Source organism: Solea senegalensis, linkage group LG1 (assembly GCF_019176455.1).
Source record: "Solea senegalensis isolate Sse05_10M linkage group LG1, IFAPA_SoseM_1, whole genome shotgun sequence".
Classification (NCBI taxonomy): Eukaryota; Metazoa; Chordata; class Actinopteri; order Pleuronectiformes; family Soleidae; genus Solea; species Solea senegalensis.
The window spans coordinates 7,158,763-7,173,459 of NC_058021.1; the positions used below are offsets into that span (position 1 = coordinate 7,158,763).

The window sequence follows — 14,697 nt, forward strand, 5'->3', positions numbered from 1 at the left end:
ACAATCATATTCTAAGACTATCTTAACTATTCAACCCAGGCATCTCAGTCACACACAACCCCCTCAGTCAGAGAGAGAATTTCACCTCATCAGTAACCTCATTCTTTCAAATCACCCGCTCAGCAGTTCCACAAAAATATAACCAACACGGACCAGATTTCAGACCACCAATAAAGTGGACAGGAACATACAAAACCAACCTGTGGCAAATGCTCCATGTAAAACCCTCAGCTATTTGACAGAAGGAAAGAAGGAGAATAGAAAGAACGTGGTCTTGTTGGACAATGCAGAGAGATGTAGGAACAGCAGCCAAGAAAGAGTGGGGACACAGCGGCCACCCAGAATTAAATCATGAAACCTACTATTTGACGATCTTCATGAAGTTCAATCTGGGGGGGAACAAGAAAATGTTTGAGTCCAGTCTCCAGCTTTGACAATGTTCAAGTTTATACCGTTACAGGTGTAAAATAACTAGGTAAGGTGCTCTAGAATGTGTTTGCATGAGGTACAGACATGGTTCACCCAGCCTGAGATATAAAGACTCACTTTCAGGGAAAACTATGGAGGACCGAAAGGGCCAAAATTAAATAAATACACCATTAAATAATGAATTAAATGTGTCATTAAATAATAGGAAGTAAGATTCTGCACATGCACTTAGAATTCAAATATGTGGTTTGTATATTAAGATATGACGTATTTATAGTTAGCCAGCGACGGTATTGGAGGTGATCAGCTTTGCCTCAGTGGACGCTCGCTGCTTACAGTGTCCGGCTCAGATCATTGAGTAACGCTGCTCTGCTCTAATTAAATGTGTCATTAATTAATTAAATACATTAAATACATAAATACACATTTAATTAATTATTTAATGGTGTATTTATTTAAAAATAAAATTCTATTCTAACAGTGAAACAAAGAAATTAACATAATCACAAGTGATAGAATAAAGTTGATTACAATTTAAGGAACGCCTTTTAAGTCCAAGTATATAAATGTCAGTACCTCATACAGCCACACTCTTTCAAAACACAAAAAAACTTACACTATACATGTGTTTAAAATTAGCCATAACACTGTCAATGATGTAGTAAATTATCTCTAAAAGGTGTCACTCACCTTTTTTTGACAGCCTCAGGCTTTTGTATATGGCGGGTCCGACCAGGTCTCCTTGAGCAGGAAGCAGGTTGTTCCTTTAACAAAAAAAGTTTGTGTTTTAATGACTACATTAAAAGTTTAGAATTATAAAAGACATGTATAACACTGAATCTGTTTCTAAACATTTAACATAAAAAAACAAACAAGTCTTTCCAGTAAAAAACTCAATAGTAATACACCATGAGTGGAACAGTGAGTTAACTGTTTAACTTGTTTTTAGTCTTGTTTTGTCTATTTTGATATTGGATTGGTTTAAGTGTTTGAGTTTCAATTTTTTTTTATTTTGTTAAATGTGAGTATTTCCTTATTTCTTTTTCTTTCTATTTAAGAATATAACTGAATTTAGAAACAGTGAACAACATTTAACATTTTATGGCCCAAACATGAAAATACTGTATCATAAATAATTAATTAATAATTATTACTTGTTTAAACTAAACATATAAAAATTCAAATTACTGGATTATATTAGTAATATTCCTATTAAAATCATTTGAATTATTACATGTTTAGTTTAGACAAGTAATAATTACAATTATTGGATTGTATTAGTAATATTCCTATTATTAGAGTATACATATATCTCATGCCATTCTGTATCCTGAGTTTTAGTAGGCCATATATTGATTTAGCATAAATACCGTGTGTGTGTGTGTGTGTGTGTGTGTATTCATTGCACCTTTCTGTTCCGTTTAATGTTATTTGAAGCCCATGGTTATAATTATTGATAAATATGCGGTGTCATAATAACTACATCTCTGACGTTTATAACAAACCAAACCGTTTGAAATCGGTAGAAAATTGAGCAAGTTATGGTTATTTAAAAAGTCCATGTACCACTACATCACATGTTACGGGTGAGCTGACTGTGGCAAGATGGCCGCCCTGTGCGGACGTTCGACACTCCGCCGTAAGACATCTACCCTTTATATGTCTATGCTCACCATTAAGATAACTTGACAAAAGTTACTCACCATTCTGGACGGGCCACCAATCTGGACCCGGTCGAACACGCCACCCTGGAGCGGCCTTGCTGCGTTTTTATACAGGAGCTGATACACGAACAGCTTTTCGGCGTCTGACGTCACGCCACGGTAGTTTTCTCTTTTTTTCTCTTCTTTTTTTAAAGTTCCCTCCTTCTTTCTTGAGGTTTTATGGCGGTTGGTGCATTACCGCCACAAGTTTTACCGTCCTCTCTCTCGGAACAGTTTCAGTCGTTAAGCAGCGGCACTTTTTTGCGTCTTTTTTTTCGTTCCACAGCTTGTGCAGCTTCTCTTCAAAGTAACATCACGGAACTGTTGGCTGGATGAAGATTAAATAAGAGGCGGAGGAGGACGTAATCAGCGGTCATCAACTGATTGACAAACACCTACGTGAAGACGAGCAGGTGTGTGGCGTCGCCAATCAATCAGTCCTTTTTAAATGCTTCTTCTTCTTCTTCTACTTTTCTGAGGTTTTATCGCGGTTGGCAAACAACGATTTGGTGCATTACCGCCACCATCTGGTATGGAGTGTGTATCGAAATGTTGATCTAACTGAACTATAAAAATAAATAAATCATCATTTTTTTAAGATCATTCCAGGCGAGAAATTAGTCATTTAGAATTTAAACATGTGGTTTGTGTATTAAGAAATATTTATAGTTTGGCAGCGACGTTTGTCGGAGGTGATCAGCTCCGTCTCTGCGGACGCTCGGCGCTCACTGTGCCAGTCGCAGGGCAGCGTTACCTCGGCCTGTCCTGATGCCACTGTCATTAGATGCTTGGTGTGATCGAGAGATTTGTTGTTGACTTGTTATTTTGTTTTTAATGTTTATTTTAACTTTGAATTTTAGATTTATATTACAGTCCACAGTCATTGTATTTGTATTTAAATATAATATGTAAAGATATGTACATATACGTATATGTATATGTTTACTACGCTACAATGCTGTAATATATCTATTTTCCACATTGTGTTGTATATTTTAATAGAAATAAATTAATAAATGTTAAATATGTAAACTTACTTGAGTATTGAGAAACCCAAGTACCGCAAGCGGTGAATGAACGGGAGATGTGCTAGAGGCGCGCGTGGCGACGTGGGCACGCGCGCCCTCGAGCTCGGACCCGTTCAGAACCGCTTGCGGTACTAGTTTTAATTGATTTTGTACACATATTCCAAGTCAAAATTTACTTAACGTATTTATATGTTATTTATGTCTACGTGTTATGTTATGATTATAAAAACGACGCTGAATACTAGTTTTCTGGTACTCTTTTACGTGCTGTTTTGTAACAACTAGTGGGTTCAATAAAGTTTATCGTTACAAAAAACGGCGGCTTGGTGTCGCCGGGTGATGACGTCAGTCTATGGGTTTACGTTATGGCGGCTCATGCTAGCGAGCTTGAGGTTGCAAAGAAAAATCTCACAGATGCAATTGGAGATAATGTCAAACAGTAAGAAAAAACTTGCCTTTTCACATTTTCCTTTCCCAGCATTGATGTATGATTTTTTTTCTTGGTTTTTCGTCAAAGTGCATCTTCATTTATGCAGTAACTTGACTGCTAGGATCTGTGAACGTTTCCTGTGTCCACTAGCTTGTTTTCTGTTTTAAGTGTTTTCTCGGGGTGCGATGATACACAAACCACGTGTATTTTGTATATTTATTTTAAAATGGTGTTGTGGTTTTCTGTGAAAGAGAAGAGATGGACAAGTGTACATTCATTTTGCGTCAGTCTTAGACGATATATAGGTGGTGTACTGGGAGAGGGATTCCGCCTCTGTGGCTCTTCCTATGGTTAACCGCAATTTTCTCTGTTAAAATATTTTTTGTTTAGCTTTCAGGGTCTACGCTCTTCAACGCAAACCGTATTTATAATGTTGAGCTATTTATAATGTTGAATAGTGTCTTGACTTGACTATATAGATGTGTGTCTGTAAAATGTCCCTTTTGTGCTTTCAAAAATCAGATGAAGGTTTCTCAGATCTCAATGTGTTGTAAAGATTGTTTAGATTCTCTAGGGTTATTTAAACCTGATTTTTCAAGTGAATTTCAGACACACATTTTCACAACAGTAAAGTCAGCAGTAAAATTATTGTCAAATTCTCTTGTTGATGTTTTTGTATTTTTCTTTTCTTTGTGCAGTTACTGGGCAAACCTGAAACTATGGTTTAAACAAAAGATCAGTAAAGAGGAGTTTGACGTTGAGGCCCGTCGTCTATTGGCACAGGAGAATGGTTTGTATTCTGGAAAATCTTCATTCATATTGTCTTAAATGGAGTTTGAGCATGCATGTTTAAATTGTCCATACGTGTGAGAGTGAATGGTTGTTTGCCTCTATGTGGCCTGATGATGGACTGGTGACCTGTCCAGGGTATACACCGCCTTTTACCCTATGTCAGCTGGGATTTGGCACCAGCATCTCCTGTGACCTCATGTGGAGGATAAAGCAGTAGGAGATGAATAAATGGTGCTATATTGAAAAGTGTCACTTATTTTGTATTTCGCTTGTCCTTTCTCTGCAGTTCATGTTCACAATGATTTTCTCCTGGCCATTCTCACACGCTGCCAGATCATCGTCTCCACACCTGGTAAGATAGTTTTATTTCATATTTTAGTGTCTCTGTAGCTGCATAAGAGGTTTATTTTTAAACTCCACATTTTCTCAAACCACATCATGAATACACCTAAAAGAAGGCAAAGTAGGAACTGTGAAGTAATTCATAGATTAAGTTCTTTCAGTTATGTTCAACACATATGCACGTTAAATAAACGCAAATCAATAAAAAGAGAAAGAAACAGTGTTGGTGATTTACTGTTCAAGAACAAGAAAATAAAAATTAGTAATGCTAAAAGCGTTAAGAGAAATGTTTTTAAAAAAGTGGATGCATCTGGTGTTGTTTTCAATTTTGTCCACTAGAGGGCACTGGGCCATTACTGTGGCAGGGTGGCTCTGCTTCAAAACCTGGCAAACCAAAAGGGAAGAAGAAATGTTCCTCTAGACAGAAATTTGATGTAAGTATAAAAGTATAAAATGGCTTATTTACCCCAACAGCTCTTTGGTATTTTTAAGTCAATAATTAAACTTGAGATTTCTGAATGTATGACTTATTTATTTGATTGTTTGTATATCCTCTTTGCATCTTTTCCAGCATCGGTTCCAGCCTCAGAACCCGCTGAGTGCCGCCCAGCCCTTCAGTCCACGAGAGACTGGAGGTGAGGAGGAGGAGCTGCGTCTCAGTGCTCACACTCTGCTGCTGCCCACACGAGGTCAGCTTGAGGCCCGGATGATGGTGACTGCATTTGAGCTGGGCTTAGACAACATAACAGATGATGCCGTCGGCACCATGGTCTATGCTGTTGAGGTGTGTGGGAACCTGTCTACAGGATATTATTGTGTGGGAATTAATTGTACTGGATACTTTTAACTTCCACTAGTCTGTATGTGACTTATATATCCTATTACAGGTTAACAACAAAGATTAAATGATGAGGTGACTAAATATTTAGAAAGCTGTAATCACAGAAAAAAAGTATTTAAATTCAAGCAAGTATCTTTATTTTGCCTTTTCGTCAGAATTAATGTCTAGCACAGATTTGGAGAAACATGGTGCAACTTATTTTACTGTGTTTGTGTGTGTGTACATATATATATATATATATATATATATATATATATAAATATGTATATATATATATATGTATATGTGTGTGTGTGTATATATATATATGTGTGTGTGTGTGTATATATATATATATATATGTGTATATATGTATATATATATATATATATATATATATATATATATATATATATATATATATATATACTTTATATTGCTCGACAGTCTGTTGTTGAAATGTTTGAGCCACCCTGAAAATACATTTTATATGTGTTGCTCATATTTGCAAATCACAATTTGCCTTGGTGGGCTTTAGAATTTGTTCATGGTACAACTACCTCTGTCTATAGACTTCCTGTTAATAAGGAACATTCCCATAAAAAAAAGGAAATAAATGTAATAAAGATTTAGAAGAGCCACCTCAAAGACAGACAAATGTGCAATAGATGTTCTACATAGATATACAGAGCAGGATGTGTGCAGTGGATTGAAGAGCTTTATCTTATTCACCACTTTCTATGTATGATCAATTGCTGTGTTTGCAGATAGGGCAACACTTAAAGCTTACAGCTATGATTTATTTCAGCACCACTTAAAAGATGTCCTGACCGCTGTCATAACCAGGAGGAAGGCATATCGCTTACGGGATGGTCATTTTCCTTATGCGTTTGGCAGTGATGTCACGCCACAGCCTTATCTGAAAAACAGCCTGGCTGCTTACCAAAGTGTTACAGAATGGTAGGGCACTCACTCTAGTTTATATACTATATAGCGTATATTCAATAAGTGATTATAAATGTTTATTGCCAATTATTTTCCTGCAGTCCTCCTCCAAGTGCTTCTCTCCCTGCTGGTCCACCGCCTCAAGTATCACCAGATGAGGCTGAGCAACAAGCTGTCCACTTATTGGCTTGTTCTGCTGACAGTCTTCCAGCACCCCTTTCTCCAATCAGCTTGTTTGATCTCCTGGAGGCTTTACAGGTAAGGCATGGACTTTATACAGTATAAAAATGTTATAATATGGTTCATTATTTGTAATTGTAGACTTTATGTCAGGGATTATAATGTGTAGTGGTCAGTGAACATTGTATTTACAATTTTCTTTAAAATAGTCACAGACTTACAATTAAAGATTGAACATCGTACTTGTTACTAGTGGTAAGTATTGAAATTCGCTTTCATGCTTAAATATATGTATAACATTTGTGTGCTGTAGGTTCACCATGGTGTGATGCCCTCCCACACCATGTACGCCCTCAACATGGAGCGCATCCTGTCACGGCTGTGGCACCCCAGCCACGAAGAACTAGAGCAAGACCATGTTCACCGGCAACGCCTCGCTGCTAAAGAAGGCGTGTACGTCAGCTGAGAGCTAACGGGACAGGACTGTATATAAACTTAACATACCATCAGGAACCAGACAAAAAAATCAATCCTTAACCTGAAGTTGACACACAGCAGTGTGTTTCAAAATGGAAATGATTTTATTTTCACAGGTAATGGATCACTATAGCAAGATTAAAGGAAATAGTTGCACATTGTGAAGTCAGATCAGGCTAATAGGCATTAGCTGGTAGCATGTGTTGCCCATCAGGCATTTTGGCAGTTGACCAGTCATCAGTGAGACCTCTGTCATAAAATGAGGATCTAATTGTGTTGATGATAATATTAGTGTTTCAATTTAGAGCAGCTACAAGCATTGGACAAGAAAAGTAAGGTTCTGGCCCAGGTTGCGCAGTGTGTGCAAACCAGCTTGTTCATATTGTTGGAGGTGGAAGTTTATACCTCGTCTCTCGCTGAAGTTGGGAATAATAAAATGATTTCAACAGACGAATAAGAATGATTAACGATGGTTAAAGTTCCTATAATGTTTTTTACAGGAAAAGCACAGGTGTTGCAGATAACGTTAATGACAGCTTTGTTCTCTGGTAGTCACTCTGTGACTGTGAGCCAGCATGAACCCTGACTGAGGAAGCTAATTGGAACTCGGCCGCAGCTGAACGATTTTGTGCTAGATAATGCAGTTACGGTTGGATTTGTGATATAATTTAGTAAAAATCACGGTTCAGTTCAATACTTATTGTGCAACATATTTATAATGTTATTGAGCTTTACCACGGGCACAGATGACTTTACAGTTATTGTTTCCAACATTTATCTTATATATATATAATATACATTTTTTAATTTGCCACAAGGAAAGAACCAAAATAGAAGAATTGCAATATTTGCAGCCCTTGCCATTCTAATTACTTTGTGTCAAAATGTGATTTGGATTAAAAAAAAAAAAATAGATTAACTCTTCAGCTGTAAACTCAGCCATCGTTAATGATTCTTTTTTACACCTGTGCTTTTCCTCATGTGACCTGTCAAAATGGCTGCCGTGAAACAGGCCCATTAACCTTGATCATTTAAACAACTTTCAGACGTGTAACTCAGTGTTGGTGGTCCGCAGAGAGCACACCTCCCCATCTGTTCGACTTGTCTAAGTTCAGGTTAAAACGTGTATAAATTTGTATCTTTTTCTACACAAAGTTTGTTTGTATTTTATTTTACAGATAGTACTTGGTGAAATAAATAAAGTACATCTTGTTTTATACAAAATATCTCTACAGCCTATATATTTTTTTTCTTTTAATCTGTGTCTTAATCCACTCTTAAACCATGCCTGGCTTTTTCTTTCATCTGTTTCTTCTTTTGGGAGTCTCCAGCAGCTGTAGTGTAGTGGGAGGACAGTCACTCAGGACCCTCTGCCTTATTTGGCTGTGTGGCTCACTTCCGCCACCTCGCTGTCCAATCAGAGGCTGTGTAGATCCACCAGCCATTGTGCGCGCGCCGCACTCTGCTCTGGTGACTCAATATCCCGTCCGCCCATTTCCCCTCAATAACAAACACTCCAATAAAAAAAAAAAAAGACTGTGTTGAATTATCTGATCGTACACCTCCCACTCCCCAAGTACTGACGCATCACGCGTGTCCAACATGTTTATTTTGACATATTTACAGTCTAAGTGCTCAAAAATACAGCGTACAAATATTATTACAAAGTGTTATTTCAGGTTTAACATTAGTTACACCTATATGACAAAGCTGTATGAACACAAGGGTTAAGAAAGTAAGGCAGTTTCTCTTTTTTTTATCAGTAAACGCTACACACACCTATATAGTCCTTGCGTAAAAAGGTGTGAAACGGTTTCAAAGTGTTAAATCGCTGGTGGGATACTCGGTGCTTGTCTCACATCTATGTGCATACATTGACAACATATTTATCATAAATGTGATATAGTGGCAGATTTCCAGCACATGGCCTGGTTCACTGTTTTCTCCAGTTGTTCCCACACAAGCTCAGAGAGTCCAGTCAGGATGGAAGACTGTTTGAGGCCAAAATCTGACAGTAAGACCGTGGCAGATTAAACGGACACCTGCCATGTTTCCTTGGCTGAAGACAACATACATTTTGTCGTTTGGGGTGGAAAAAAGAAAACAGGCAAAAGTCATATGAAAAAAAAGGTGTAATATGAGCAAATGTTTCCTCTGAGCGTCCGTGCAATAAGTTTCATGGCCTCCATTCCTTTTATTTCAATACATTGACCTACATTGCGTGTATCTCGTCACCACGCAGCCTGAGCAGATAATTTGGTGGAAACATTACATGAGAGTCATTTTTAAGGCCAATTTAAGCTGCATTTGGTCCCCAAGAAATGTCCCTTGGTTATTATTTTCCCTTTCTAATAAGCTTGGAGCTGCTGCGTCAAAATGAGCTGGCAGCCGCTGTTGACGTGGTCCATGACCTTTTGTTTGAGAAGAGCCAGTTCGTCACGGAGGACATTGGCGGAGGAAACCAACTCTGTGTTTTGGTTCTTCAGATTTTTGACCCTGTCCTCCAGCCGGGAGATCCTCTCCAGCTTCCTTTTCCGGCACTTGGACGCGGCCACCCTGTTCCGCATGCGCTTCCTCTCCGCTTTGATGCGCTCCTGGCTCTCCATGTCGATGGGGGAGAGTGGCGGAGTGTCGCCGGACATCTCGGGCACCGTCTGCGGCTCCTCTTTGAGAGAGTGTAGCCGCGAGTGCTGCTGCGCTCCCGTCAGCTGGTGGTCCATGTGGTTGTGGGGCGGTGGTGGAGCAGCTGGGTAGCCCGTGGGTGGGTGCCTCTCGCCGGCAGGTGCACACGCGGAGCCTCCAGCTCGGTTAAAAGAGCCCAGGTTGGTGTATTCAGGCGGCTCGCTGCGCGGCGCGCAGCTGTAGGGAATCCCGCCGCCGCCCTCGGACGCAGCAGTGCCGGATGCTGCGCCGGTGGCGGCGTTGCTGCTCTGTGATTCAGTGTGAACCACCGGGGTCTGCTGCTGGTAGTGGAGCTCAGCCAAAGCCCTGACAAAGCCCTCAGCGAAGCCCTCCTGCTCGTCTGTGATATTCTTAGGACAGACGAACTGGGTGGGAGTGGGAGTCGTGAGTCCCGTGCAGGACTGGATGATCAGTCTCTCCAGCTCAGGCGAGGCCAGCTTCAGCAAACCCACATCAGGGGACGTCAGGATGTCCATAGCCTTGGCGCCCAGCTGCGGTTTGAAGTTTTTCGGGTCGTTGAGGTTCAGAGTCATGGTCTGTTTCAGGGTTTTGGGGTTGAATCCAAACACCGTCGCTCCGTCATGCTGCGCGTTCGAAGCCTTCACGGCTTCGTCGTAGAAAGTCGCTTCCATTTTTCTGGACATAAAGTTTTTTTTAATCACCTTGAAGAAAAACGTTCTTTCCCTTTTTCAGAAAAATAAAGAATTAACTGGACAGTTCACATGTGTTCTGTGACTCCAGATCTCTGTACTGTCTTGTAATAGAGTCCGCCTATTGTTGAAGTTCAACTCACTTGACAACTTCAGTGTCCTGAGAAAACTTTTCTCCTATGACGCGCGCGTTCGCCAACAAACGTCGTCGTTCGTCCGAGGAGCTTCTGCGTTTTCACACCTCAAATATCCTCATTTGATTGATCCTCGTTCCTTAAAACAACAAACGGTGCCGGAATAAAGGATAATACTTTCTATCACTTCCAACGTGGAGACGAACTTTATCCACCTCGAAGCTGCAGCGCCACTGAAAATAACAATGATGTCATTTCTACGAGCACTGATTGGTTTAAGGGGGTTTGGTGGGCGGGGAATGTCTAATGACATGCAGGTTGCTCTGACAACTGGCCATATCCACGCCTCCTTTCGCGATGGCTTATGGGATTAGGTAATGCAGACAGTGGAGCAATGTACCCTGGGATTACGTAGTGTTTTTGAATATTCAGTTACCCGCTCAATTATTAGTCACCCATCTTAAAGTGAGGGCTTTACTTTAGCTTTGATTATCACAAAGCAGCGAATTCATTCATTCTTTTTAATGGTGCGATGAAATGTACCTTTATTGATCCTCCGCGGGGGAAATTCACATTGATACACATCAGCACATAGCTAGAAGATAAATGCAATACAAGATAAATAAGGATAAAAAAAATAAAATAAACATCAATATGTGGTTGTACTTTTATTATCAAAATGAAAATATACATTTCTACAAACAAAAACCTCATTCTCAAAATGCAGTGATTTGAAGTGATTATGGTTCAAACAGGCAAATGGCTGATAGAGGTCACCCCTATTCCTCCAAAGAAACTACATTTACTAAGGAGAAAGCATCGGACCTCCAAATCTCAATAGATTTTTTAAAAGTCCTAAAGCCGTACAGATCACCACCAAATATAATTATTTCTTCCTTAGGCAATAACCAACATCTCCAGAACATTTTATACAAATCTGCATCCTTACTTTTTAATTTACGCTGCTCACAACCAGACAAATCCAGTAAAAAAATAAAAACACAACCTTCCTGGCAAAAGTATTCAATATTTTACATGCACATGATCAGGTATGCCTCTCTAAGATACTGCAGTTAAATCCAGTTTAGACACAACGACAACAAACTTGTATCTAGCTTCAAGTTTGGACTTTTGTATATGGGTATATTACTTTGAGCATGAAAAATAGACATATATCCAGTGTTTATACATGAACAGAACGAATGAAGTCATATAAATGTTCAAATATTTAACAGAACAATGTGACTGTGACATAGATAGTACTGGACAATAAACCATGTTTACTTCTTTGTAGAACCATTAATGCAAAGCTGTTCAATGGATATAATCACAATTACAACAATTAGTTTTTTCATAAGTAACATCATTAACATCGAGGCATAGTCTAGAGCAGGGTTCTCAAACTGATTGTCTAGCCTGGGCTCGGAAAAAGTTACATAAGCTATCATGACATTGCAATAGCAATATTTGTGACAAAATTTCACATAAGTTTTTATTGTTTTATCTTAATTTATTTTTACTCTTTCTTTTTTATGTTATTGCTTCGTGTGAGGTTTTATGTCTTTGATTTATTCTGTCTTTCATCTAATAATATGTACAGCACTTTGGCCCACTGTGGTCGTTTTAAAGTGCTTTACATATAATGTGAGATTGGAGTATTTATCAAAAGAATATTAGTGATTTATAGTGATAAGCACATTTATGATGTAAAAATACAAAAATGATTCATTATTCATTCTTTTTTTGTTTTCAGATAAATAGACAGGTACATAGAGTGATATTGACCCAACATACACAACACAGAAGCCTAAATGTGGAGCAGTTGCATGTGTTGTCCTTAAGTTTCTTATTTACCTCTGGACTGTTCCTGCCGTGTCAAAATGTGCAGTATGTGCACTACGCATACACACAGGTGTTTACACTGGTTATGACTGACAACACAGACACTTAAACCCATGAGCTAACAAGTAAGGAGGAATGTGCATTTTGAACTACATTCAGGAGTAGAACCGATTGGTTTGTCACCAAAATGCAGTCACATACAATCAATAGTGTTTACGTTAATGTAGAAGCAGTTCAAAAGGTGAGCGCTGACAGCCGGTGAAGAGGAAGAGGCACTGAGAAAGACGAAGAGGTGAAAGTGACCTGTTTGACCCGCAATAGCAGTATTTATGTTGTAAAGATGTTCACATTTTTAAAATATAGTTATTGTATCATTTGAAGATACAATGCCGAAAATTAGAATTTGCATTAGGGATAATACATTGACAATAATAGCTAAGATAATATGTAATGCAAGATACATTTAAATTGAATCCTGTACATAAAATATAATCAGTGATGATGGCAAAACATTAAACATTAAATATTAAATCAGATGCACACATGGGTCTGTATATACTTGATACTTTAGCATATACACATATAGATGCACCTATCTTTAAAATATAATATAAATCTCTATTCTATATATACAGATACCATATCTGAGTATATATATAGTTATTTAAACACTGCAAACCAATGCTTTTAGCTTTCAGGGTTTCTTTCTGAATGAAGTTCACTCTTGCACCGCATAGTTAAAAGTACTTCATGGGTGTCGAGCTGTATGTGTAATGACTGAAAACATCTGAAATGCAGTATATGGGATATTCATGCATTGTTACATCAAAAAAAAAAAAGTAAGAGAGCATCTCAAATGTTCATCAATAAGGGGTATTAGTCACAAGCCATTAGTCTTACATTTTCCCTTTAAACTCACACAGTCCTGGTGGATGATGGATGTCTGTGGTCTGTGCATGTGCACTCTCTAAGGTCTCATAGGTAAATGTCAGACTGGACTAATGATTGAAGGCTCTGTACAGCTGCAGTCCAGTCTGTGTGGCCTCCGCCATTGTATTATTCAACATGTTCTCCTCAAGCCAACTATAAATAAGTTAACAGCCCCAGACAGCCTGAGAGAATCAGAGCTGTCGGAGGGCAGTGCTCTTGAGACACCATGTTGTCCTCACAATGCTCATACAGCAGTATTGGTGAAAAGTTAGCACTGCAATATTTAATTTCTTTCCATCTTTCTTTCTTTCTTTCTTTCTTTCTTTCTTCCTGTACATGCACAAACACATAAAGTAGGCGTTTTCACAGGTTCTGGCTGATTACACAAATACATTAACCCTTTAAAACCCCAGTGCAGTAACAAAATTGTCTGTGTTTCCATAACTGTGCCATATTTTCCTCACAACATAACCATGCATCTCCAATTATGTCAAAATGTAGATGCCCATACACACACAGGGGATGTCACTGGTTCTGGTTGGTTACGTAGATACAGAAAATGTCAACTAAAGTTTCACAGACCAGGCAAACTAAAGTACATTTGACGCCAAGTGAAAAGTTAATACTTAAAAAACAGTTATGTCTCATACCATTGACATTCTATTTTCCTTTCTACAACTTTACTCGCTATGTGACTCTCTCTGTACACCTGTGTTCCTAGTATGTTCCTATTAAACTATTGTTGTACACCAGCCAAGCTTCCTGTTCCTCTGTCAGCTTTTCCCCTCTGCTGGCCCTAACGAGGTCGTCTTAAGATAACAGAACTTTCCTCCTCCCTTGCACAGGCCAGCTGTTTCCACCACATGCAGTTTTCTAATCAGGAGCTGGTCCTGCCAGCCTCCCAACAGACCTGCTTTTGTTGAACAATGTTGGGACAGACCAACTTCCATGAAAACACTGTCTCCCCACTGTCCACTCCGTGAGAGCAAAACACACACAGTGTGACGCTTCATGCATGTTAGTCTATTAACAGAGAAAAGCTTTGATTACCTTCAGGCGAGGTACACACACACACACACACAGTCAGAGCACATGAGAGAGACGGATGAGATTTCAAACCCTGTATGTGCACTGTTTGTTGAAGACCACCTTGTTTCTTCCTGTCTTGCTGTTTGGCTTTTTTTCTGTACTCTGCTGATCATTTGTGGTCAAAAAAAAAAAGAAGCTCACAACACACAGCTCCACTTCCTTTACACACACACACACACACCAGAGTAATAGCCCTTAAAGCTACACAGACAAGCTCATCCTCA

At 39.0% G+C, this 14,697-nt stretch overlaps 2 protein-coding genes across 2 annotated transcripts; one reads left to right on the forward strand and one right to left on the reverse strand.

The window, feature by feature from the left end:
• The first annotated feature begins 3,497 nt into the window (after positions 1-3,497).
• On the forward strand, positions 3,498-8,372 carry tada1 (transcriptional adaptor 1). Its single transcript, XM_044027232.1, has 8 exons — positions 3,498-3,599; positions 4,289-4,380; positions 4,669-4,734; positions 5,064-5,158; positions 5,296-5,508; positions 6,353-6,504; positions 6,591-6,747; positions 6,983-8,372. The coding sequence occupies exons 1-8, from the start codon at positions 3,526-3,528 to the stop codon at positions 7,133-7,135; spliced, it is 1,002 nt and encodes a 333-aa protein (XP_043883167.1). The 5' UTR covers positions 3,498-3,525; the 3' UTR covers positions 7,136-8,372.
• A 365-nt stretch (positions 8,373-8,737) lies between these two features.
• On the reverse strand, positions 8,738-11,433 carry LOC122770217 (transcription factor AP-1-like). Its single transcript, XM_044027237.1, has one exon. The coding sequence runs from the start codon at positions 10,470-10,472 to the stop codon at positions 9,495-9,497; it is 978 nt and encodes a 325-aa protein (XP_043883172.1). The 5' UTR covers positions 10,473-11,433; the 3' UTR covers positions 8,738-9,494.
• Positions 11,434-14,697: the final 3,264 nt, after the last annotated feature.